The sequence below is a fragment of the Trematomus bernacchii genome, unplaced genomic scaffold, assembly GCF_902827165.1.
Source record: "Trematomus bernacchii unplaced genomic scaffold, fTreBer1.1, whole genome shotgun sequence".
Taxonomy (NCBI): Eukaryota; Metazoa; Chordata; class Actinopteri; order Perciformes; family Nototheniidae; genus Trematomus; species Trematomus bernacchii.
The window spans coordinates 6,997,745-7,025,718 of record NW_022988050.1 but is presented as its reverse complement, the minus strand read 5'-3'; the positions used below and the strand labels follow the sequence as shown (position 1 = coordinate 7,025,718).

The 27,974-nt window shown below is 40.0% G+C and overlaps 1 protein-coding gene across 3 annotated transcripts; it reads right to left on the bottom strand.

Annotated features, from left to right (window-relative positions):
• Window positions 1-402: 402 nt before the first annotated feature.
• On the bottom strand, window positions 403-27,895 carry LOC117474119 (breast cancer type 1 susceptibility protein homolog). Of its 3 annotated transcripts, none has more exons than XM_034120159.1 (21): window positions 27,829-27,895; window positions 27,049-27,137; window positions 26,769-26,822; window positions 26,583-26,663; window positions 26,396-26,484; window positions 26,272-26,308; window positions 26,052-26,170; window positions 22,021-24,705; window positions 21,379-21,455; window positions 20,412-20,547; window positions 20,267-20,324; window positions 13,360-13,445; window positions 12,739-12,944; window positions 12,567-12,654; window positions 11,175-11,252; window positions 9,656-9,696; window positions 9,034-9,117; window positions 6,187-6,244; window positions 4,238-4,311; window positions 3,432-3,495; window positions 403-974 (listed from the first exon to the last, which is right to left on the bottom strand). In XM_034120159.1, the coding sequence occupies exons 2-21, from the start codon at window positions 27,120-27,122 to the stop codon at window positions 880-882; spliced, it is 4,284 nt and encodes a 1,427-aa protein (XP_033976050.1). In that variant the 5' UTR covers window positions 27,123-27,137; window positions 27,829-27,895; the 3' UTR covers window positions 403-879. The 3 variants fall into 3 exon arrangements, with proteins under 3 accessions (XP_033976050.1, XP_033976049.1, XP_033976051.1); XM_034120158.1 differs by having other exon boundaries at window positions 27,049-27,161; window positions 27,829-27,869; XM_034120160.1 differs by having other exon boundaries at window positions 3,432-3,492; window positions 27,049-27,161; window positions 27,829-27,867.
• Between the last annotated feature and the right edge of the window lie 79 nt (window positions 27,896-27,974).

Sequence of the window (27,974 nt, the reverse complement as noted above, 5' to 3'; positions counted from 1 at the left end):
CTAGAAAGCTGACATTCACCTGGGGGTTTGCAAGATACATGGCAGAGCTACGAAACAGCAGTAGGAACACCGTCGAACAGGAATGACAAGAGCTAAATACATTACATGTGACAGGAGACATAGACGTACTAAATACTGTAAATGGCTTTTCATAAACCCCAAGGGTCACTGTTGTAAGAAGGTATATTCTACTTTGATTTTAGCATTTCATAGCTTGAACCTAAAGGTAGCTTCCCTTGATATAATGTATTTGTACACCAAAAAACAGTTTACATAAAGGCAATTCTGTCAATTTAACACCGTGTTTGACTGTCTAATGTGATTTATTTGAAAGCGTTAATCACCTAAAACCACTTTTTCTTATATTTCTCAATGAACAACAAAAGTGTTGTGATTCCCAGATTTGCTATTATTAGCCCATTGTTTATTTATTTATAATTATTGTGAGTAGCGGGTTTTAATCCGGAGTCCCATTTAGTTTATTGGAGCCCATATGTTTGACACATTCCTCCTTTTGCAATGCATTTACAGTTGATTGGATTATATTGACTGTAGCTGATGTCATACATTTAAAAAAAAAAAAAAAGTAAATTTCCCATGATTCCTGGGATAGTGTGCTTCTCTCCTAAGACTGAAATGTTATTATTTTTAGGGAAAATATTGATCAAAATTCTACTACTAAATGGGCTATTGAACAAGAAAAAGAAAACGAAATTCAAGCATCTTTTGTTGAATAAACTTTACACTATGACACTCAAACAACACACAGAGCTTTGTCAATCAAACAGATGGATAACAGTTAAGATAGAGTATTGGACATTAAAAAAAGACACAGGTTGTAAAATGAATCAGTGGCTGTATTTCACTTTGTTCTCTGGCTCATGTTTTGTACTTATTGTAGTTTTGGAGGGTGTAGGTTGCCACGGTATCCAACAGCCAACCACGAGTCACGACTGTAGCTTGTTTAGACAGACCTGTTGAAAAAATATATATTAGTGAGTCTACAAAAGACAAAATCATGGGTTTGTTCAGTTCAGGCACAATATTTGAAAGAAATACACACACTTAGGAAATACTAACCAGGATATTATCAAGGGCTTGCTAATGATTATTAGATTGAATCCATATTGACTAATTAATGTATCTTCCTACTGTAGCATATGAGTATTTATTAGTTAATTATTGTTGCATTACTTCGTTTATTTTTTGTTGCATATTTATTTTTTTCCGCCTCATGCTTTTTAATTATTATTATGCACCATCATTTAGTTTTCTCTAAGCCTACAACTTATCTCTCTTCAGCCGTCTTTATGCTGTTTGTATATAAATGGCAAAATAATTCACTCAGAATTTTAAACTTGACGTCTATACATTAAACATTTACGTATGTATATTTATATGTTGAGCTTTAGCGCTGTCATAACATTAAGACCTATCAGTTCTGAATGATGGTGGTCCCAGAAGCTCAACACTTAACACCGAAAAACTAATCCTCTCTCTCTTATCATAAATCACGCACATTTGTGAATTAAGCAGCACTTTTCTTTAAGGCAATAACCCTAACTGACTCCAGAATACATGTTGTAAAACAAAACCAGGAGCGTTTTCCCTTATATTCACACGTTTCCATCTTATCAGAGGATAGTTGTCAGAAAGAGAGAAGTGTGATTTAAATCAATGTTGCATAAGAAGAGGATAAGGGGGATATAGAAGGGGAGGGGCTTCTCGATTACCTGCGCTGAGTGCCAGAGGACGGGGAAAAAGCTGCATTAAATATGCAGCAGTGTAAATGAGGATGCCAGGAGGGGGAAGGGGGGGGGCGGCTCGCTGCCTCTTGCTCCCTCTCTGTTTCAAACTGCCGGCTCTCTTCGTGCTGTGGCAGCCTCTCTCTTTAGTAGCCAACTTGTTTTGACATTTCCCCCAGCTCCGATGTGACATTTTCTCTTGGCCGTTTCTCTGCCTCCTAACTTCTTTCACACTCACTCGCCTGGCCAGTCACTTCTCTCGCTCTTGTTGGAAACCTGTCTCACACTGGCTGCCAGCGTCTGCCATTTCACCGCAGTGTCGCTCTCACACGCATTTAAATCCATGTACTAATGGACGGACAGGTGTGCAAACATGCACCCGGGACAGAATGTCTATATTTGTGGGCCATTTGCTACAGTTTTCAGAAATGTACTGCCTCGTCATCAACCCCCCTTTTCTAAATAACAGGACCAAATGATGATAACCTTGTTGAAAGGGTAAACATTTATTGAGAATGAACACATAATGTTTGTTTTCATAAAACCATCTTGAATACACACCACAAAATAAAATGAAATTATCAATTTTAATGTCATTAAGATAACGGACAGTTAAAGACTTTCTATATTTTAGTGCGCTAGATGAGTCTACAAAAGGTATACTTCTTAAGCATAAAGCTTCACCTATGTCAATTGTTGTCAAACTGTTTGAAACATATTGTTGATAATAGTTAGTTTCAGGCTGGGACAACCTAAACATCAACAATAACAACAGCTATTACAAAAGAAAATCACAATAAATAGTTTAAAAAAGAATATACATTTTCTTACAATGTGGCATTAGCATTTTAAAGCTAATGAAAAAAGCCTGGCAATGCTGAATAGCTAGCATCAAGAGGCAACATGTGAAGTCATGTTTAATAGCCTGCTTCTTTCCTAAGCCATTCTTTTTACAATTTAATGTCAAGTCTTTTATTGAATTTCCTTTTCCTTAGAGAAAATACTTTTCAAATCAACATACTTGAGCTAACTTGGTTAGCTTGAAAACATGAGCCACATGCTTACCCATGAGCCACATGCTTACCCATGAGCCACATGCTTACCCATGAGCCACATGCTTACCCATGAGCCACATGCTTACCCATGAGCCACATGCTTACCCTGTGTCTCTTAAGAGGAAACTTGAACACTCTACGTAGGTCGAGCAGGAAGTCCTTCTTTGACTTAAATGAACAAGAGTCGCTATTTGAAGTATCCAAATTCAGGAAAACTAAAATAATTGGTGGCAAACAATCTCATCTTGTATCACAGAAATAATAGTTTGTCTATTATTTTGCTCCAAAAGGAAACCTCACCATGTGTCATCACTCAACATGTTTTCTCAATACTGACTTGCTTTCTCTCTAAGCCAGCATACATTGTGCTCGCAGCATATTTGCATGGATGATCACAATCTATTGGCATATTATCCATCAAAATGATTCCTCTCTGACACTCTATAGGTCCGTGCTTGTCCCAGCCTCGAAGCCCCGGGTGAAACCGTGAAGGAATGAGCTCCAGCTGTCGTTGTCAGCCTAATCTTTATGAACTCTTTATGTCCATGTGTGTGTGTCTGTGTTAGTGAATGAAAGAGAGATCGAGTAAGAATAACTACAAGATTGAAAGTGTCTCATATGTTAGACTCACTGTTGTATGTGGACGAAGACGACTCAGATCCAGGCTGTACGATGACAAGCTGATGGGACTTCTGCTTGACAAAAAAAAAAAAAATGGAGAAAACATGCATTATTCAGTATTAAAAATAAGCAGCAAGTAGAACTAATACTGATATTTATAGCCGGATTAATTGGAAATGAATTAAATTCTCACACCTGCTTGTCAGATTATCCAATAGCAACATGAGGTCTCTTGGATTTAACTTGGCTGCTTTAAGGGTTATTAGATCTGGGGATTTTCAGCATTACTCAATCCTTTTTTATTTATAATGTGTCACTTAGATGATTCATGGCTTAATTTAAATACATTTAAAATAAAATCAAACCCATAAGGAAAACATTAGACACTATGGGAGCCACAGCGTTGTAAGTCAGATAATTGCTCAGTGTTGGGGGAGGCATGCAGTTCACTGACTTCCACTTATTCCCTAAAGGTATTAGATTGCTCGTATTGATTGTAATTTATGACTACCAGAAATCTGAAGTGAACTGCAATCATTAAAACTGAAACACTACACTGTAATAAGAGAACAATACAATGAGCTAAATGCTAAAGTCTGCATGTTAACATGGTGACGAAGTAAAGGTTATCTTTGTAAATCAAATAAAAACCCGAATCATATGCTAAAACCAAGGTATCAAGGTTAATTTAAGGTAATCTAGGAGTATTAATGCATTCCTGCAAACTCAAAAACATCTGATTTGAAACAATTCTCGCTGCATTTTAGCATTTTGTTAAAGAATACTCAACAACGAGTGGCTAAATAACTGACTTACCTGTTTACGGTCGAGGAGAAGTGGGTCTTTGACTACAGCTGCTCCACAGAGCTCCACCATCCACTCCATTTCATCTACAAATAACACAAAGTTGGCTGTGAATGTTGACTGTTTTGATAAAACGTGTCCTTGGTTACATTAAATGTGATTCTCTCTGCTTCAACCTCCAGGGGATACAAAGCAGACTCATATCAAGAAGAGACTTCCTTTGATCGGAAAGATGGAAAACCGGTCAATACATACAACTCTTCCCCGCTGAATCAATATCTGCATCTTACCCAAACACACAGTTAACTTCATTTGGAAAATAAAAAAACGTTTTGTTGTCCCTTCATCATATCAGCCACTAAACACCGGCTGGAAAAACACAAGTCATTTGAGTCAGGGAACCTCAATCAATCTGCAGTGTGCACTGTGGGTAACCTCATCATCATACAACACAAACACAAGCAATTCAATAATTGATGAAATCTTGCAGTGCTGAAGAAAACAGACTCCAGCCTCATGATTGTGCCATGTAAAGGAAAGTCTTTAAACTCCTCACGCTAGCTAGCAGATGTCGACCCATTAGCAAAGCTCCATCGATCCAGAAGGCAGCGGGAGGATGCAGCAGAAGCACTTTAAGAACCGCAGGAAGGAGGAAACTAAAGAATGCTGCCTTGTGGGTTTTGAAGCAATGTGCCCCGCGAGACCTTCACCCATGATCTATGTGTGCTTTTATTCATGCGGGAAGGGTAAAGACCAAAAAGCATTTAGTTTGAAGGGCAACCCAACTCCTCTTGACCTTGATGTTTATTACAGTTTGAATCATTCGGACCAAGGTTGGTGCAGAAAATGTTAGACCAAGATTTCTATTTTAGAAAATGAAAACAGCATTTTAGCTACGACTAAAAGCTTATTTCTATTTTCTTTGATTAAAAAAAATCCAGCCAGCTAACTGACACCATAGCAACCACTGTGCAATATGAAAACACACCAAAAATGTCTCGCAAAACTCCGAAGTCCACATTCAGTCCACCCACACTCTGGAAACACTTGTCATTGTTCTCCGGTGTCAAAATGACAGGCGTTTAAAAAAATAGCACCGGTTTCAAGCTGTGTCAGTCAAAACCTCTGTCAGCTACTTTAACTTTGGTTTTTATTATGTTTCCCTCTTTCTCTTGAAAAGCAAGGCGGGTGTCTATCAGGGTCCTGCAGGACAAAAAAAACGGAATAAGTGCAGTTGAGTGAAGTCATTCTCGATTGAGAAAACAGAACGGTGCAAACAGCGTGACGACAGCTAGGAAAGAAAAAGTTTTGCAGTGGTTTCTTTGAAAGAATATGCTAATTAAAGTGTGAAAAGCATCTCTTGTGTGGTCAGTAATCAGAGACATTATCTAGGTGCTGCATTTCCTGTAGTGTTTGAGTGCTGTGTTACTCGAGTAGAACAACAAAAATTATGGTAATTAGAGATGGCTATAAAGTAGAGGGCAGCTGGTGTATTATATATTCTATTAGACTAAATCTATCTAAGCAAATGACATGTTACATACCTTATATGGTATGAAGAAGTGGCAGTTCAAACTGAAACCTCAGAAACACATTGAGGAAATGCTCGGATAGCAAAAACTTTTACTGAAAATAAACTAGAACAAATTTGATATTTGCAAGTTACTCATCACCTTGTCAGAAATCTGCATTTCAAACACCTCCCTGTTGCCGCTTACAGAGCTCAATATGCCATGTGCTGGCAGGACTACGAAACAAAGACAAAAATAACCCAAAACACTTTACACGCTAACTAAACTATCTGCATAAAACCTCTTTGCTAAGCATGTTGAGATGCATGAACGAGGGAGTGATGTCAGGTCTTAAAACATTTGCAAAGAGGACTGTATGGTTACATTTTCTCGATAAACTCAACATGTTTTTTATTTACTTGGACATGTCATGTTGCTGATGTGATTTACCTGTCGTCATGTCTGTGAAAGATCCTTGGAAGCAGATCTTGAAGCCCTTCATGAGTAACTAAAGAGAAAAAGAAAATACTAAGTAAGAAGAAGCTTCACCAAACATAGCTTGACATTTAGAACAGGCATTCCTCACCAAAAAAATCTAAACCTTGATGTTTTTTCTCTCTCACTGTAATACTGCATATTCAGGGATGAGTTGAACAGAATAGAGCAAATAAAGCCAGCGTTGCGGTAATAACACGCTTATAAACACGCAAAGAAAAACGACCTGCCCGAGATCAGGGGCATATTGTTTTATTGCGCTCAGGGTCAATAAGCATGCTTGAAACAGGAATGTAAAATAGTTTTCCTTGGAAACAGGTGACTCATTCTAGTGTGTGTGTGTGTGTGTGTGTGTGTGGATGGAAGATAAATGTCCGAGCTGCTGAAGGGAGAAATACTAATTTCTCTCACCTCCCTGTCGGTCCATAATGATCATTAGCCAGAGGTGCCGGGTGAGATGAAAAAGTGTTTCTGTTGCAGATTTTTAATTTAGACAACACCTAATATCCTTCAGGGGGTATTCGAGTGTGTGATGTGATAACGTGCAAATCCATTCACACACACACACACACACACACACACACACACACACACACACACACACACACACACACACACACACACACACACACACACACACACACACACACACACACACACACACACACACACACACACACACACACACACACACACACACACACACACACACACACACACACACACACACACACACACACACACACACACACACACACACACACACACACACACACACACACACACACACACACACACACACACACACACACACACACACACACACACACACACACACACACACACACACACACACACACACACACACACACACACACACACACATTCTTTAAATGATGTCCTGCACATCAACATTTTGGTCTGTTTGTCACTTTGGTGAAGGTATGGAAAGTGAGTGTGGACAGGACAATCTGTCTGGCTCCGTCGAAGTGTCTGCACTGAATTTAGGCCACTTAAATGAGCCTGAAATGACTAGCTAATTCAATTAGCGGTGGTTCTTCAAAGGCAGCGATACGGTCGGCATAACATCTAGACTTTTCCCGCTCAGTGGCAACAGATCCCGGTCCTGCTGGCTTTAAGAGGGGAAAATTACCATTAGCTTTTTACAACAGGGCCTGATGGTGCAATGAGAGTGTTTGTTATTGAGACACCATCTCATTTTCTTCATGGAATCAGACTGTTCTTTGTTGTTGGAAGAAGCGCTTTCTCAAACAACAAGGTTGGAAATGATTGCGTTTTTTCTTACTCTGGATAAGGCGTTAAGGAAATTGTTCAAACTTTATTTTGTAATCCACTTAAACGTATAGAGTATGTTTTACGTTTCAACAGCTTATTAGTCAAAATGATTGCATCAGTTCTTCTGATGAAGGCTTTTGTGCGCTAAAGGGAGGAGAAAATGGAGGGCAAGAAGCTCAAACCGATCTAAATTGTAAAAAAAGAGAGCGGCCTCTTCACTGTATACTGTATTCACGGCTGTTTTGGGCTGGCAGCACTGCTTTCAGTTTGCTTTACCAACCGTTAGATTACTCTTTAAATGGGGGCATCTTGGTTGCCCAGTTTTTTAAGGATGTAAGAAAAGTAACTGTCCCTCGCTTGCTCTGTCCAGAAACATTTGGTGTCAGTGCCAAATAACATAATCACCTTTTAATCTATTTTAATGTTTCTTATAGACTCATTCTTGTCCATCATATGTCTATCGGACAGCTGAATGTTGTCTTGATACAGTGGTTTCAGTATTTCAAATGCAGTAGTTGAATGTGTGTAGGTTAGCTTAGTTTCTGTGTTGGAGTTTTAACAGATGCTCACATTGCTTGACTAAAGCCAAATCCTCCATCAGATCCAGAGATGTTTGTGAGCCAGCTGCACCGAAACTCACAAACAAACTTCCCACACCTGATTGTGTTTACCAGCCCAGAGAGTGACAGCAGGCGGTAAAGAGCTAAAGCTGGAGGAAACGCCTGAGATTCACTTTTTTTGTACAAGTACAAGCTATGATTACATAGCGGGGCTGTCATCATTTCTGAACGCCAAGCATCAATTGGTTCAGTTTAGCTAAAGATGTGGTGACAGGGTGTCTGCTAAGGTTTTCCGGTTGATGTTAATAAATAATAATTGAGGCTAATTTTTATTCCCACTTTGCTTGTTGATAATTTAGTCCCAAATATTCAATGTTTTAGAGAAATACCTACTTAACTGGCACTACGTTTGAGTTTCTCCTTCTGATAAGCATGAACAATTTGCAATTTTCTGTATTATTGTATATTATATACTAGCCTATGTGCATGTACAGTATGTCTAGGCTCCTGTTGCATTTTGGACTTTTTAAAGAAAATGTTTATTATCCAGAATATTTTACATTGTTTATATTTGATAAACTATTTTGCATTTTCATTACATTTTTTATTCTCTATTTCACTTTTTGAGTATTTGTATTTTAATGTTGAACACACCGCTTCTGTAACAAAAATAATTTCCCAAATTGGGATCAATAAAGTATATCTATTTATCTATCTAACATTTGGATTAATTTACTATTTCTATTTTCTACAGATGTATCTAAAAAGGTTTTAATACTGGTTGTAGTGTGCAAGTATGAAGTATTGTATATGTGGAGATCAGAAATATAACATTATAGCTGAGTCACACTGCTGACGCTCATTCCTTGGGGCCAGACTTGACCTTTTACATGTAGATGAAATAAACACAGTTAAAAAGCCCTCCTGCACGTCGTGTAAGACTCACGCTACGGTCTTCAGTGGTTCGAGCTCTCATGGGGCCCTGATGGTCGGGTCCATTCACCACATCACCTCCAACTTCAAAGGCACTCTTAAAAACAAAGCCAACTTCAGTATACTTACAGTCAATACTTATATCATACTCATAAAGAAAAAGAAAAAAACATTGCCTGTTGCTATTAGCATTTGAATAGGTTAAGCAATATTTTATTCCCATCTCATAAAAAGGACTGATTGTAAACTACCTAATATAACTTGATTTATTTTAAGTGTCTCAGGGTACGCTGAACATCCTTCAGTTTGACAAAGCTCATCTTATAATTGTATGGAGTCTATCTCTACATCCTCTATATTATGCATAAAAATGCTTATAAACTGGGCTGGATGACGAATAAAACTGTTTATAATTAATGGCGTTGCCAAACAAAGCTTGGCAAAGGATTATACTTCGCATAGCACAGAACCAGATGCAGGGATTACAAAAGCAAATGGATGACAAATAATCTACGAGGTATCACAGCAGAGTAAATGGGGAGATTCATCACGCCGCCTTAATTCAACATAGACGTACAGAGATGTGACAGGAAGTCACCGGTGCACAGATTCTAAGAGCATGCAGACGAGCCTACCTCATCCAAGACTTTCTTTAGTTTGAAGCACTCTGAAATCCCTGCGGAGAGGAAAGAAAAAAACACAAGTTTATTGTTAAACACAAACCCTATCCTGGGTGGATACTGTATTATGTAACGCTCCTTTTACTCCTGCCTATTCATTCACATAGAGAGGCGAAGTCCCGCCCATCTACTTCCGACACATGGGACCTTATTTCGGAAAAATTATGTATTGAAGTCAATGGGGAGATAGATTATCTTTCGATCCCGTTTGAATTGTGCCACGAATTACACATATGATGTTTGTCAATCTTAAAAAATAATTTCCTTGTAAAAAAAGTCACAATTTGTCGTAAAACTGTTTAAATATAAGACTATGAAAAATACGCAACTAGAAAGACTACAAATCCCAGAATCCCGGTCCCGCATGCTGGCTCTTACGGAACCGACTAACCCCTAGATTCCACCGGGTCCGTCTGCGCCGCGGTTTTGGTCCGGCCTCCTCCGGCGTCATACCCTACCGGGCGCGTTTCAGAAGCATTTCAGAAGCGGAGCGTCTTGCCTGCCGGCTCGCAGTTTTTGTTGATTTGGGCATATTTCCTGGACAGGCTTCTTTGTACAGACAAAGTTAATAATAACTGTAATATTCCAGTTATAAACGACATGAATCAAAGAAGTGGTGCTGTATTTTAGTGGTAAAAAAATGCATTCATCATCATAATTATTCTATATATATAATTTACACAGTGCCTGTAAACCGGAGGAGAACGCTGGCATTTCTCCTCCTACTTGAAAGACTACGGAGGGATAGGGTCTGCAAAATTAGTTTGTGTGTGTGTGTATATATATATATATATATATATATATATATGCTATATATGCTCTGAACGTTCCACTTCCTGCCTGCCCGACCTTACGTTACGGCTGCGCCACGTCAAAAATAGGATTCATCCTAATTTTAGAGGAGCCCTGCGCCGAGACGCTTCTGAGCCGTAACGCGCCGCGTGTGGTGGAATAGCACCCATTGACTAGAGTGGCCGCGATCGCCGTGGCGCAGCCGTAACGCGCCCGTAACGCGCCGCAGACGGACCCGGTGGAATCTAGGGGTAACTCCCCTTTTGTGTATGTACAGCTCTCAACATGCCCAGACTTTTCGCCTCATTCTGAAAGAAAGAAGTGAAATGTGCCAACGTGACGGCCGTCTTGGTGTGTGGTGCGAGACGGGAGATGTAGTTCATTGAGCGGTTTCACACAAAAAAAGTGTTACTTCAAAGTTTTACGACACATTTCGATTTTTTTGACTTGCAAAATTATCTTTTAAATTGACAAACATCCTGTGTAATTCGTGGCACAATTAAAATGGGATCGAAAGATAATCTTTCTCTCCCCATTGACTTCAATACATAATTTTTCTGAAATAAGGTCCCATGGAGGTCCCCCGGAAAGGGAGGGACTTCGCCTCTCTATTGTGCTGTTTTGTGTTATTGTTCAAAACACATCAGCATTGAGCTTGACAATAAAGTGAATGGAGACTCACACTGGAAGCTCACCACCCACTTCCTGCCTGCGATGCCAAGGAAGTACTTCAGCGTGCGCTCACATACCAGTTGTTCATCTGACAGGAGAAGAGAAGGAGATGTTGTGAACAGATGTGCAGGAGTAGATTCATTAACACACCCTTATGTGAAGCTTTTGATGTAAGTGTTAGGGATGAGATAGGAGACGCTTGATGGTTCCTATGAAAGGAAAAAGTCAAAATATGTCCCGAGTTGACAACCTTGAGTTTTTTTCCCAATTAACAAATAATGTAGTATGCAGATACAGACAATGTGTAGAAAGAGTACCTGTATTCTCTTAAAGCAACACTGTAAGCTTTAATGCAAAATAAAGCACAAATTACGTCTAATACTATCGCTGACTCTCAGCAGAAATTACTTTTTTACTATGTTATCATTTATGCCACTTACAAAAGCACTTTAAAGTAGGTAGGTGGCAGCACAAAGCACTTTAGGACTATTATATTATGTATGTTTGAATGTATAATGTGATAACTGTTTTTGCTGCTCTTATTTTGCATATTTTATTCACCTATGTGTGCGTTTTTAAGAGCTGCACTGGGGCAAAAACCTATCAAGTTGAAATAACGATTAAGTACTGAACCGAAATACATTTAAAATTACTTGGGTAAATCGTGGTGTTATGTTATATTTATTTATTATTCATTTGCAGCTCTTTTAAACTGCACCCACAGCAGAGGAATGAACATAAAACAGAGAATAGCTTCACACTGTTTGATCAGCAGGGTCAGGGGTTGTTCCTCCTTCAGGAAATAAAGTAATTATCCATTGATTTGTATTCCAGGCAGGAGGAAAGTGCACGTTATTGATGTGTTTTTAACAATCAAATGATTATTATTTCATGCTAATGGTCAGAACGGCACACCTCCTGCTCCTTTCAAACCTTTAACCACAAAGATCAAGTGTGCCAGCGTTCCCTTTTCCTGGTTACCCGGGAAACAGCTGCCATTTAAAAAGAAGTCTCCTTAAACAGTGACGGTTAATATGGTGCTTTGGAGACAGCGTGCTCTGAAATTAAAAATAATCTATCAGAGAGGGTAATTAGCAACAAGCAGATGAATGGAGGAGAGGGTGAGTGGGCGAGGGAGAAACAGAAAGCTTATCTTTGAGCTTTAAAAGACGCACAAAACAAGACGTGACTACATGCAGAAAGAAAATGTACGGCTGGAAATGTTCCCACTCAAGAACATATTGAAAAATAGGACCTTGGAAGTGGAATTTTTTAAAAGCAGCTTTAATTGCTCTGCTGTGTATCGAGCTAAGTGCAGTGAATCGATTGTACGCTTATGACAGTCTTAACTAAATGAAAAAATGCTTATATACTCACTATGCCTGCATGCGAGCTCACTTACCTGTGTGCATTATAACATGAGTCACCTCCGGGGTAACCTGGGAAACCACTCGGCCACCAACTCGCTTGGCAAACTTTTTCACCATTGTCTAAAAGGCAAAAACATCAGATTAATTCATATATCCTACTATGACTAAATAGACACATTAATGGATGTAAAGGTGAGTGTGCACCTGTTCATTTGGGGCTAACCCAGATGACGCTAGCACCATCTTAGCTTTGCTTCTGTCTTTCGGAGGAGTGTTGTTTTCTTTGTCTTCTTGCCCATCTGATGGTGAACCGTTGCTCTTTAATGGTCTGGCTGCTGGACTTGAACTGGGAGTCTTGGAGTCTCCGGAGCCTTTTGCACCCGGCCCCGTGTGTGTGGAGCGCTGCACTTCTAAAGAGAGAAAACAAAGTAGAAAGAAAGTTAGCGACAGTTAGACTGATGATCAGACCCAGCTCTCTTTGAAATGGGTTTCTGTATACAAACACATATTTGTCACACAGAGCTTAAGCTCCATTAACCCCACAGTCAGACAAACCATTTAAACTCTGCGCAACTCAAGTCAATCCAAACCTTGCTGGCATACTACAATTATTTTGAAAAGCAATAAAGAGCTACAAGTGGCAGTCGTTAAATAGATCTGTCATTTCAGAATCCTGGAGTAATCAATTAAAAAGGCTTAAAACAATGTCTCAAAGTGTGGCTTTCTACTCATGTGCTTCTGGAAGATTAAAATGCATGTAATCTTTCATTAAATAAGACAGGTGTCCAGCATGCTTCTTTTTTACAACAATACAGTAAGCTTTACCCGTCTCTGACACACCGGGCTCGGCGACCCCTTCTCCATCAGATGGTCTTGTGCTGGGCTCTCGCTCTACTTCTTGAACAGCTTCCCTGCAGAGGAGACGTGTATATTAAAGTATAAAGTAAATGATGTCCAGCTCTGATCAGCAAGGTCAAGTGTATTTTCTAGTAATAAAAATTGAGCTTGATCGATTTCTGACCATTTATGTTTTTGCATTTGCAGGTAGACCACTGATCTAAATTGCTGTAGATAGACATCCAAGTTAATCTATCCAAATATTCCTGCAACAACAGATTGTATTCTCCCGCCTTAATGTAGTTTACACAAAGCGACATCGGCATTACAAAACACCACTAGAACCAGGCTTGGATTTTCGTCATTTTAGGGGCAAGGCCATTTGGCCTTTGGTGTCACACGTTTTTTCAGGGCGGAAAGGCCACATGCCAGGGCACAAAGGCCATTGAGGGAAACATTTGGATTTGGAGCTTACAAATAAATAACTTCACTTTCTGATAAAGAAAAACACACGAATGACATGGAAAACAAATCACTTTTTTAATATCAATAATGTCAAACATTATATCATCATATAGGCCTATGCCTCCTTAGTATTACCGTATGTAAAATGAAATACTCTACTTTGAATAATTAGTGCTTGGTATGTTTTCCATCTACTACTAATCAAATCAAATAATCTAAAATTCTATTAATATGTAACAAATATATTAAATTTCAGAGCAGAAGAAACAGCCTTCAAGGGTCAAACTCTGCACATACATCATTCAGCAGTGCACAGTGAAGCTCCAACATTCAACTGTATGAACAAGCAATACTTTGAAATGCAAGTGTGTGTGCGTGTGCGTGTGTCTCTTTAATCAACTCCTCACAGCTCCTCATATCTGTTCAGAAACTGGACAATAGTTAAACGTGTACAAACCACAGACTGTCTGTGTCATGGCGAATACAGTCGCTGCTTTAATTCTGTCTTTAGGACGTTGTTGTGAGTTTGGACGGAGCTGCTACAACGTTAGTTTAGCCTGATCGATCCGATCTCCATTCAGAAAACATGCATTTTAAAAGGTTTTTCGCCTGCCGTCTTGTCTGCACACTTGTCAAAGCATTAAAGCATGGTTTTTACTAACCGTTATCAGTATTTAGTTACTTCGGCATCATTTTGAAACGTGTATTACAATTAAATCACGGTAAAATAGGTTAATTTAGTTGGTTTCCACCACAGTATTTACATGGATATAATGCGTCCGTTGTGAACGCAGCATAATGCAGTTCAGAAACCACTGTTCTGACGCTTTTAAAGCAACTTTGAGATTTTAACAGTGTGAGGGTCCATGGTGGCCGTAGGACGTACAATTATTTGTGGGGCATAACGGCCAGACCGAGGGGCTACGACAGCCATGGCCGTCATGGCCGCCGTGAAAATTCCACCCTGACTATGACTCAATAAATCAAAGGTTAAATAGTGCTGAAGTTTTACATATATTTAAACTGGATTGGCTTTACTAATTTACATTTACTCAGGAAGGATACTGTGCAGTCAGTAAGTATTGAGAAAGCGACACAATGTTAACAATATTACAATTGAACAGTCACTTCATGGTTAAAAAAGGGTTGACTTGCAAGGTTATCTGCATCCACATAAGATGAACAGATATGGTCTTCTAGTTTTAGGAGAGAGAAAGCAACAGGTCAAGGTAACATAAACTAGTCAATATTTGCTGGTAAATCTTTTGCAGTCAATGATTGTCTAAAGGCTTTGATCTACAAACATTAGCAGATACTTGATATCTTCAGTGAGCTCTGACTGCAGCCACACTGACTGCTGCTGCTTTCAGGAGCCTCGTGCCTTCAGTCTCATCTCTGTGAGGGAACACGTGATCCATGTCAAAACACTGACAAGAGACAATATTACACAATTTGGCAGTTCAAATAAATAAACAAACCTGGGTGTCTTATATCAGAACCTGGCCCGAGAGGGCACTCTCACAACTGCAAGACTGCTTTGAACATACAGCGTGGGACATATTTGAACTCAAGTTCTGCACAGACACTGTAACTGTGGAAAAACGCATTCGGGTCTACCCAAACCAAAAACCATGGATGACAAGAGCGGTGCGGTCTCTCCTGAGCTCCCGTGACACAGCCTTCAGGTCAGGGGACGCAGCCCAGTACAGCATGGCAAGGGCGAACCTGAGGAGAGGCATCAAGGCTGCAAAGGAGGACTACAAGGGAAAAGTGGAGGAGAATTTCGCTCATAACAACGCGCGGTGCGTTTGGCAGGGCCTTCAACAGCTAACCAACTATAAGGGCAAAACACCTGGCACTACTAGAGCTGACGCCCACCTCGCAGAGGAGCTAAACCACTTCTTTGCCCGCTTTGAGGCCAGCAGACCCCCCCACTTTTCTACTCTGCCTCTGTCCCTGCAAACTACCAGCTCCATACCACCTCCCACTCTCAAAGAACATCAGGTGAAGCAGACGCTGAGGTCTGTGAATCCTGGAAAAGCCGCAGGACCCGATGGAGTACTCGGCAAAGTACTCAAAACTTGTGCTGACCAGCTCTCTGGGGTCCTGACCAGGATATTCAACCTGTCCCTGTCACAAGCTTGCATCCCATCCTGTCTGAAAACGGCTACCATCATTCCTGTCCCCAAAAAGACACCAGTCACAGAGCTCAACGACTACAGGCCCATAGCCCTAACATCGGCGGTGATGAAATGTTTCGAAAGACTGATAGCCGACTACATCAAAGCCAGCCTCCCACCCTTCCTCGACCCTCATCAGTTTGCCTATAGAGCCAACAGATCCACGGATGATGCCATCGCCACGGTCCTTCACACAGCTGTGAGCCACCTAGAAGGCCCAGGCAACTATATAAGGATGCTGTTTGTCGATTTTAGCTCAGCTTTTAACACCATCATACCTGACATACTAGTGGAAAAACTGTCAAGCCTAGGTTTCCCCCCCATCTTATGCGCCTGGATTAATAATTTCCTAACAGACCGTCCTCAGACAGTGAAAATAGGCCCTTATTGCTCCTCCACCCGCACCCTCAGCACTGGCTCCCCGCAGGGCTGCGTGCTGAGCCCGCTACTCTACACACTATACACACTCTACACACACGACTGCTCTCCCACCCACCCCTCCAACTCCATTATAAAATTTGCAGATGACACCACGGTGGTCGGCCAAATATACAAGGGAGCCGACGAGTCGGCATACAGAGACGAGATCCTGAAGCTGTCGGCGTGGTGTTCAGCTAACAACCTACATCTGAACACAAGCAAAACAAAAGAAATCATCATAGACTTCAGAAAGCACCGTCCAGAACACGCCCCCCTTCACCTCAACGGAGAGAGAGTGGAGAGGGTCTCCACTTTTAAGTTCCTGGGGGTTCACATCTCGGAGAGCCTTAGCTGGACAGCACACACCACTGCAGCAGTTAAGAAGGCCCAGCAGCGACTACACTTCCTGAGGGTGCTTCGGAGAAACCGACTGAACAAGAAGCTGCTGGTGTCCTTCTACCGGGCGACCATCGAGAGCGTGCTGTCATACTCCATCTCTGGGTGGTATGCAGGATGCTCAGCTGCGGACAAGAAAGCCCTGCAGAGAGTGATCAGGATGGCAGAGAAAACCATCGGCTGCCCCCTGCCCTCTCTGGAACACATCTCCACCTCCCGCTGCCGCAACAGAGCTAACAAAATAATAAAGGACAGCTCTCACCCAGGTCACAGACTGTTCTCTCTCCTGCCTTCTGGGAGAAGATACAGGAGCTTCGAGTCACGGACAAACAGACTCAAAAACAGTTTCTACCCCTGGGCCGTCAGGCTGCTTAACCACCACACATAATGCAATAACCGTAACCAGTCTCACACATACACACACTTTTAATGCACTTTATATACTATTTTTATATCAATATTTGTAACTATTTATTCCCCCGTATGTTTGTTTATGGTGTCTGTCCTATGGCCGTGTTTTTTAGTGTTCTTTATGTGTTTGTATTTTTTGCACACCGGGACAGAGTTGCACTCTGAATCTCGTTGTACTCTGTGTACAATGACAATAAAAGGCTTTAACTTTAACTTTGTCTGTATGTTTAGGGTTATTATGCTGCTGCACTGTGCTAAAAGAGAGGATTATGTCCCCCCTGAAGCTGAATAGCAGTTAGTTAAACTCAGTCATTGTTTCTTCTCAAATCAAAAATGCTGGAATAGAGCCAAAGCAATAATAACACAACATTGTCTCCTCCCTCCCTGACTGCACACTGCAGCTGTATGAGGTAGGAAGATGTAAATGTAGGATCAAAACTTGTTATTGGCAGAAACTCAATATCCAATTACTCATGAATAAAGTTGAGGTCCCTTGCTTTGTTTTCTTTGGGCTTCCTTTCTTCACGGAAATACTGGCAGAATGCCGCCATTTAAATTACCTGCAACCAAAGTGATAATGACTCAGTGGAAACTTTTCATATATTACAATGCCAGCCATTCTCTCCGATTTCACCAGTGCTTTCATGGAGTATTTGCTTTTTAATTTTAAACTTGAATAGCTAAAGCCCTGCTTGTGTTCATCTGCCGTCTTTTCCCCTCCCTCTCGTGCCTGGAGGACTGCACTTAGAACCCTGCACGGCGAGAGGTTGGGGGGGAGGCAGTCAAGCGGGAGAGATAAATGACTGTGGCAACACAAGTTTCCCTCTAAGTGCTCTAAATGACATATAAGATGCAGTCAGTAATGACTTTTAAGCAGATTCTAGGTTCATTAGTGAGATTATCCGCCTGTCCTCTTGAGATGCATCACCCTCTGAGAACGAGACTAGCAAGCAACACACTCATACACACACACTTAAAACACACAAACACTAACTTTCTCCTTCAGTTAGAAACTGAAAGAGACCAATTACATGCCACTTGCTCCAGTTATTTTTGTACCTAATATGGTGGTTTTAAAATATGGCTCAATTTAAAATGTATTAACAATATTTACAATCCTCTGAGGAGAGACATACAACACACTGGAGCAGAGATGACTTAATAACATTTGTTTACACAGTCAGATATACTCAGGTTTGACTTTAAGGTCTGCATATTTAATGTCCAGGTATGAGAGTGTTATCGATTTTCTCATCAAACTCTGCCAGGAAGTGAAGACGCGTATTTCCCAGTATACAAAGTATTGTTTAAAGTACTGTAAGACCATTGAGATCTCACATCATTACAAATCTTCCCATCCTTTTCAATAACAACAAATCTAGAGATGGCCAACCTCTGTAGGAATGAAGACAGTTGACATTGGAACCGGTTTAGACCAATTCTTGAGAATAATTTATATTATCAGCTCCTCTAATCGTTTCCCGCTTACTGCAAACAGTGACTTATTGTTAGGAGGTAAGCTTTGTGTTATCATGTTAGACAGGAGATTAAGGAAGTATTTACCTTTAGTTTGAATGTGATTGCACTGTTGTTTCAATAGCAGTTTAGTTTTACTGCAATAGAGATTTAAAAAAATGAAGCTTAACTTAAGTTTGGTTCATTTTTTATTACCTACAATATTCAGTTTGGATGTTTTGTATTGTTTTTTTAAAATTGTTTTCAGTGTCAAAAAACGTTGCATATTGTCAACTATCATCATTATTTTGTTGCATATATTTATTTTTGGTTTATTCTATATTTTATTGATTTGATTTGTATTTATGTTTATATTACATTACATTACATGTTACTTGTTAGACGCTTTTATCCAAAGCGACTTACATACTCAATACTGTGGGCAATCAGCAATTTGGGGTGAAGTGTCTTGCCCAGGGACACAACGACATGCTGACTGCAGTGGGGTTTGAACCTGTGACCCCCTGATCCCAACACCAACGCAATAGACCACTAAGCCACACGCCTTATATATATATATATATATATATATATATATATATATATATATATATATATATATATATATATATATATATATATATATATATATATATATATATATATATATATATATATATATATATATATATATATATATTATATATATATATATTAGGGTGGTCCTTAAAATTGGAAGTCGGAAAGTCTAAGCTCCAACCCCCAGAATTAATTCTATTAGTCAAGAAAACTCTCCTGGTGAATGTTTTCCTCAATCTGACAACATGTACCCCTCCCTCATCAGCCTGGGCTGCCACACCAGCAGCCACGGTGCTGCGACTGAGGCTAAACTTCAAGGTCGATGAGGGAGGGGTACATGTTGTCAGATTGAGGAAAGCATTCACCAGGAGAGTTTTCTTGACTAATAGAATGAATTCTGGGGGTTGGAGCTTAGACTTTCCGACTTTCAATTTTAAGGACCACCCTACGTGAGGCTAAACTTCAAGGTTGATGAGGGAGGGGTAAATGTTGTTGGAATTTGAATAAAATTCACCAGGAGAGTTTTCTTGACTAGTATAACGAATTCCGGTGGTTGTAGCTTAAATTCAATTAATTAAAAAAATGTACCTCTCACAAAGGACCACCCTAATATATATATATATATATATATCTTATTTTATAGTCATTTATCTTTCTGTCGTATGTTTGTTTGTTTATCGGGGAATACCACATGGAGAGGGGGAGAGGCGGGGTTTGGGGGTTTACAACTTTTTGTCATGAATGCTGGACATATTGCGTTTGTTATTAAAAACTGAAAAATAAAGTTGTTAAAAAGAAGAAAAAACCCTCAAATGATGCAGTTTATGATAATGGACTACTGGTTTATTATTATATCTATATTTTGTATTCAGCCTGTGAGATGAGGAAAATCATATCAGGGAAGAGTCAATATGTCTAAGTCCAAATATAAACTTCTAAGCAAGTAAAAAGAGAAAGAGTAAAAAGTCTACCATGCTTTAATTACTTACTGGTCTGAACCTGGGCCTGTGACCTTGTTGCACGATGGGGATCTGTTTGTCTCTTGGCCTGGGGGCACAAAATAATCCTCATTGAATCAGTTTGAACTAACGTTTCAGCTCCAAATTGAACATTCTACATGGATCATGTGCTCACCTGTGGTTTTGCTGCTCTGATCTGTTTTTGAGGGGTCTTCTTTTGCAGGACTGTCTTCTTTCTCCTGAAGCACCTCGGTCACCAGAGCCATCAACTTCTCCAACCTCACCAGCTCATTCTGCATGTCTATCTTTTGCTGAAACAGAAAAAACAAACGTCTTAAATCATGCACTTAAGTCAAACACAGGGTGGAATAAGACGAGAAAGGAAGGGACGCTTACTGCCGGCACAGTTGGAAGCATATAAACAAAAACAACTGTCAATCAGTGAAGAAGGACTAACAACTCAGCCAGTTAGTCTTTAATGAAAGGGAATGTGTGCTTTTTCAGCCAGACAGCACTTAGTCAGGAGAATACATGGCAGGAAAAGAGAGCCAGGAGGTGATAATATTTAACATATATGAAAGGAAAATCAGTAAACAACAGAGAGAAGTGACAACAGCTATTTCAAGCAGTGCTGGTCGGTATAAAAATGTGTCTCAACGCTTCACTGGCTTTGACTTTCATCCTTTAAGTTGACAGCGCAAGTTCATTGATTATGTACACAAACGCGTAGCCAAATAACAACAAACCTCTGTACCCACAGATGTGTTTAAACCTGGGCTCTTTCTAAACCCCAGGGTGTGAAACTTGCACTCGCAGTCACAGACAGTCGACAGATAAAAGTGGAAGCAGTGGAAGATGGATGAGGTAGAAAACAAGAATCATCTCCTAGGCGGCATTTCCTCCAACGTAAATGAAATGCAATTTAGAAAGCTGCTGAGGGGGACATTTTTTACTGAGCGAGGCAGTCCGTCATCTCGGAGCTGACAGTTTGGGTGGGGGAAGTGTAGGCGCTGCCCTCTATGGGGCGTAATGTGACAATGCATCACTGTGAGCAAAGGTAACGCTGAACAAGCATCAATATCGAAGGTTGATTTATACAGCATACTATGAATACAAGTAATTGGGAACATAATCATATTTACCTGTGTGACAAGAACTTCGCTTGAAAATTGTGATGATTCATATTGTGAAGTGCCGACATCATTCACTGGGACATCACCTGCAGAGAGAAAATAATCAAATAACCTTGTGTCTAAATGCTTGAGAATGTTTTTTTTATTAGGGATGCCAATGTTTCAATCAATACATTATTGGTGGTTAGTATGAAGTAAAAAGACCGAACAAGAGCAGCATCAATACTCTCCGAATCAGGAAGACAACATGATTGCAAATTGATGTTTTTTTACAGAGTCTGAACTGTTCTTTGTTTTTGTAATGTCAGTGAGATTAAATTAGATAAGAGCTATGAATTATTAAATCATCCATCTTGCTCATTACACCGTAGTCTTTCTTTCCCTGAGGTGTGTGTGAATTACAGATTATGAGCTTGTTTTTGTTCAGTATCTGCCATGAGCAGAAGATAATTATTGGCTGAAACAAATCCATATTTTGCATCCCTATTTCCCAGCTCAAGACACACACATCACAAAGCTGGGAAACAAAACAGCAAGCAAGTGAGTAACACAAGGTAAGACTTATATTTCATACCTAAATATACACGTATCTCAGGAGGCTGCAAACCTAAAAATGGAAACTAGTAAATTGGTAGCTGAGAATCAACTTACATTCATCAGGCGTGCTAAACAGGTCCACAGAGCCTTGGCTGGTAGGAACACAGTCGGGGCTGTGGCTTGCAGGTGGACGGCTCATCTGTTGTGCTCCAGGAACTGAAACACCCTCACATCTAGCTTCTCCGGAGTCTCCCTGGTCCTTTGTCACAGCAGAGCGAGAAGCTGATGTTCCGAAAATCTCTGTCAAAGTTGGTAATTCCTCTTCACTGCGGTCTGACTCTGAGGAAGACTCGAGCCTCTGGGCCCTCTTCCTCTTCTTGGGTTTGCTCTTGAGGGAGGAATGGGCGCTCAGCTCTCCGCTACCACAGCTGTTTGCTTCACGGATTTGTACAACTGGTGCACTGAGGCCGCTGGGAGTTAAAGAGAACTCTGTGTTTACAAAATGTTCAGCAGTGTTGACTGAATGTGTTCCACCGGCATTTGTATTGCACACGTCTCTTATCTCCATCCCTTTGCCAGCATCAAGCTGCTTCTCTGTGATCTGAGAATACTTTGAGGGTTCATTTAACTCGTCATGTTCAGCTGTGAAGCGGAGCCCAGAATCTACTACATGAGGCACAGCGGAGAGATTAGGACTTTCTATTTTGCGTTTTGACACTTTATTGGGAGTGAGGGCGCTGCTGACATTATTCCTGGAGAAAGAGATATCCTGACCTGAACAACTGCTATCAGGGATGGAGGCTTCTACCACCACTTGATCAGCTTTCTCAACTAGTTTTCGTGTTAGGGAAGGTGAGATGGAAGGGGATATGAAATCACAGCAAGATGAGGTTTCATTGTCTCTTAATGCTTCTTGGTTTGTCATTTCAGATTCCTTTGTGTACATCTGATTATTTACAGATTCAACACCAGAACCAACACGCTTGCTATCCTTTTCTTCGGATACCTGCACGTTTTCTTGGTCGAAGCCCCGGGTCCTTTTTACATTTGAGCCGCCAAGATTGAAAGATTTCCTTTTAGTGGCTTTGAAGCTCTTGAGCAGTTGCTCCGTGTCCAGTTCACTGTCATTGTTATCTTCCTCATGTTCAGCTCCAGCACATTTTGTCTGGTTAGTCAAGGTTTCCAAGCGAGTATTGTTAGGGAGATGATTTGCTGGATTGTGGCGTTCAAATGTTGGAGGTACCACAGTGTCTTCATGTGGACTGGTAGAGCTCGGGACCACAGCGACATTACAAGCAGCACTAGCTTCAGACCAAGTGTCAGTATTTGGTACTTCGACAATGGAATCTGGAGCATTTGGTGTTGGTCTCTCACCAGACTCCATGTTTTCTATTCCTCCTAAATCATCACCATAAATGCATCCATTTTGTTCAGCCACCTGCGTCATGCTTTCATTCTTAGGTGATGGCATATCATCCAATTCTCCATCTTTAGCTTCCTCAGATTGCTTTGCAACAATGCTTTTTTTTTTAGCTTTATTGGCTCTCCAGTTTGCTTTCTTGTGACCTTCCTGGACTTCCTCAGCAAAGAGTTGAAGTCTTCTACTTCTCGTATTGCTCCTCGTGACAGGGATTTCTTGTTCCTCGCTGCTTGGGTAATTTTCAATATGTACTTGAACTTCTTCTGACCTCGGTTTAGCCATAGGACTGGTTTCTCCATTTTGAACTCCGACCAGAACAAGGGGTTTCGGCACTCTAGCCGGCTTGCCATTTTCTGACCTCGTGTTTCTACCTTTCTTCTTGTCAGTTTTCTTTTGCTCGGTACTTTCTGAATGTTCCTCGGCTTGCTTCTGCAAATCAATGTCGACCTGCTGCAGAGAGCTGCGTGTCCTTTTCTTCAACTTATTTTTTGGTTGTAGTGGTTCAATATCAGACGGAGGACAAGGAACCTCATCTTTGCCATCTTTCTTACTTTCTGACAAGTTGTCAAACTCTTCTCCGTGTTTGTCCGTGTCATTTTCCAGAATGACATCCATCTTTTCTGCCTCTTCAAAAATGTCACTACTGGTATCAATAACCTGGTCTATCCTTTGTTGCTCTTCCTCCAAATCGCTGCCATGTTTATCTTCGGTGCTTGTTTTCTTGACAATATCAGCAAGAGTGTTCCTCTTATTTATTTTGGAGTTCTTTTGTGTTTCTTTGGTTGTTTGTGGTTCGACATGTGGAGGAGACCTGTTCCTGTTTCCTTTTCTGTCTCGTTTGTAGACGGCCCCAAACACCTGCTCATTGAGAACTTTAGCACGATCCTCTCTGGTAGGATTCATAAAGATGCTATGTTGTTTGACATCTATTGTTGAAGATGAAGAAAAGCTCTCAGAATCGTCTGAGTTTTTGTTGGGTTTCTCTAACTCCAGACTTCCTTCAGTTGGAACTTTCATGAGCCACTCAGCGACTTTCTCTAGACTTTTTTTCTGTTTCTCCTCAAGAATCTTGTCAGGATCCAAATCTGTGTTCTGCTTTTTCCTTAAGGACTTTCTTAAAGGTTGGTCTTTGGTCTCATCTGTTATTAATGGTGGTTGAAAGGAGGCTTTTATTTTGCCTCTTGTTTTGTGTCTTGATGTTGCCTTTTCCACAACGTCTGACATTTCTGTTTCAATTGCTTCCACATTATCTGGAGGGCTGTGCGTTTTCTTGTCAGACATTGGTGGGGCTTCTCCAAGACCACTGTCCAGGCCTTCATTTTCTGTCGTCAAAGGACTTGTGTCTTCAAGTCCCATCAGTCGTGCAAATCCATTCTGGGCTAAAAAAAAACAACAATAAAGGAATGGGGAAATTGGAGTCGACCGTCACGCCGGCGTGATCAGATCACATGACCTGTTCAAGCCGGTGCCGCATAAAAACAACAGTCCGAACAACATTGCTGTGTGTTTCCGTTGAAAGTACTGGCTTGAAACTATATGCCAGTCTTTATTTCATGCAAAAAGACCCAGTAAACACGGAGATACGATTATATAAAGTTAATACAAATATATTTCAAAAGTATGAAAAATGGAAGCACATATTTTAATATCTTCACCGTATTTTATTATTTTACGAAACGGAAAATACTGGAAACTGTAGATCCTGCTCAACAAGATGTATTTACCAGGGAGGGGGTGAGGTAATCAGGTAAACGGAGTGATACGAAGCGAGACGAAAAGAGACGAAGAGGGACGGCGGGAAATGGAGAGAGACGAAGATATACGAAGACAGGCGAAGAGACGAAGAGAGACGGCGATTGAAGTAAAGTGACAGACAAACATTGAGAATTTAGATATAGTTAGATAGATTTAGAGTTTTGAAGATTCAACTATGATGAAGAGAACTCTGAACGTGAGTCAAGCTATAAGCTTGTTTTTTGACATGGAGGAGGAGGAGCCTGTGATGTTGCCCTCTGTATCGTAGTTGACAGAAACTGCTTTGAAGCGTGGCACAGATAAAGACAGAAAAAACAGATTTTTGTACATAATGTGTATATATATATATTTGTATTATATTTATAATAACACTTTTGCCTTATCAGAATGAAATCACATGTACATTATTTAAGCTTTTAAATGTTTTGTTGTGCCTACTGTGTCACTGTTGACAGAACTTGAGAAATTAGGAAAAAACGCCTATGGATACACCTGTTATTTGTTCATACAATTTGTATATAGGTTCATGCTACCTCAATCAAACTTTCACATTATCATATTGACATCCCATGTATATATTTCCAGCTTTCAAATTGTTTCGTTGTACATGTTTGTGTTACCTATATAAAAAATAATATCATTTTCAAAATCCGTTTTTACGTTTTTTTTTGTGATTTTGGGTCCAAAATGTTCATATAGTATCTCAAAATGAATAACATTACTATCAGGTTGTATAGGTGAGGTTGTCCTTAAAAAAAGGATACCAAACATTGACATGCCAAACATTTCTTAATGGGGTTTAGTAAGACAAATCAAAAGTATGCGAAAACGGCCAAATTAGCCCAGGACTCCAAAGGGTTAAAAGCGATTAATCTTTTTTAAGACAACACACTAACCCTAACTCTCGAAATCAAAATATTGAAGTGATAGTCAATTCAAGTGAAATAATGCACCCCCCAGAAGATTTTACCTGCTATAGTTGAAGAGGGAGACCTTGACAGATCATCATTGTCAACATTTTCTTCGTTGTCTGGTGTTTCTTCAAATGGATTATCATGACAATGTTTAGTAGCTTCAGCATCCGAGACTCTGGTTAAAGCAAATACAGGGGAGAACACAGAGTGAGCTAATATTGTGAATTTATCAGCATTTGGTTAAATGGTTAAAGATTCAATGTTCAAAAGTCTTACCCTGGTTGTCCTTTTTCCTGGCACATACCAGTAAAGTCTGAAACCACAAGAGTCATTTTATTAGATGACGTTATGTAAGTTAATGTTACAAAGTTATTTAAAGGAGTCTGTGATGTAGTCTTACAGTTGATGCCTGTGTCATTTTCATACGCCTGAATCATGCTCTGCAATCCTGAAACAAGTCTCTGGAACCCAGGGCTCTCCTGCAAGCTCCTGCATCAGTAAAAGAAAAAGAAAAAAGACATGTCTTGTGATAAATATAAAGTATTATTATACAATAATAATGTCATACTGTCATCATTTTGTCGAACCTTCTGGTTATCTTGGTTTTACACACTGGACAGCTAGCCCTGCTTGGTATGGTGTTGTCCAAAAGCTTCATCACACAACATCTGGTGATAAAGAAAATAACAAATATAGTGTTTGTGAGTGCTTGTAAAAAAACATTTAAAACATTAGTTCCTTTTACAAAATCGATGTAATGAAACACCTCTTACTTGCAAAACTGATGGTCACACTTGGTAGACACAGGTGCAGTCATTAAATCCAAGCTATAGGTCAAAGAAAGTATAAAGTCAGTAAAGAATACGCCACTTCAACTAAATGAAAAACGTGATCTTTTGTAATCTATTTGGCTGATAAACAAATTATATTAACATGGAAAATTGCTCTTCAAGAGACTTTTGTTTGACGTTGAACATGGTATGAATAAAAACAGTGGCAGAGGCAGTCAAATGTTCTAATTTAATTTCTTGGCCAGCAATGCATGACACTCACCATATGGGACACTGCAAGGTCTCCCAAAGGACTGAAATCCCCTTTTTGACATCAGGGGCCAGAGGGGTTTCCATGGTGATTTGTATAAGCTAAAATTGAAAAATCAGAGCACACTAAGAACAATACGAACAAGATAATATTAGACAAAATGATATACTCCAGTGTGACAGGCATTAAGTGGACAGTAGGGTATACGCATCTGAACAAATACTGGATTGGTTATTTTTGTTATGGTAACAAAATTACTCATTATTCTCAATATTTTCTAACCTTGTCCGCAGAAAGTTGACCCTGCAGCTAGTTAAGACAAAAGTGTGTACTTCAGTTGTGTCCCTACTGTAAATATTGATTGTATTGTTCGGCAAGTAGGCAGCTGTAATGTGTGATTTTTTTAAATAATGTTAGTTGTGTCTACTGAGAATCATTTTGTGGCACATTATAAAAGCAGCATAAAGGTTACACAAACCAACATTTATTGAGGCATCCTACTTCAGTGAGATAAATCAGAAGTTACAATTAATGGCAACATTTGGTAGCATATCGAAAGTGTAATGTGACTTTTTAAATGTGTATATCCAGTGTCAGCTTGTTAAATGTACAGCTAGCTAAACGTCACTCTGGCTATCTGCTATGATTTGTTTTGGGTTGCAACACTGACGTTATACGCTCACACTTTCTCACACAATTGACCCTTATACCAACACGTCACACTAAGGATAGACTACAGTTTTTTTTAAACGCCACTGACTTATTGTTATAAAAGTATGTGTTTATATTTACCTGTCTATCTTACAGCTTTGGAGTTATCAACACAGGAATTGCCTGCTTCAGTTTTCCCGCAACTTCATCTTCTTCTGTTTTGTAACGGCAGTTTTCAGTTCATGTCACAGCGCCACCTATTGGCCGAAGACACATGAACACAAATT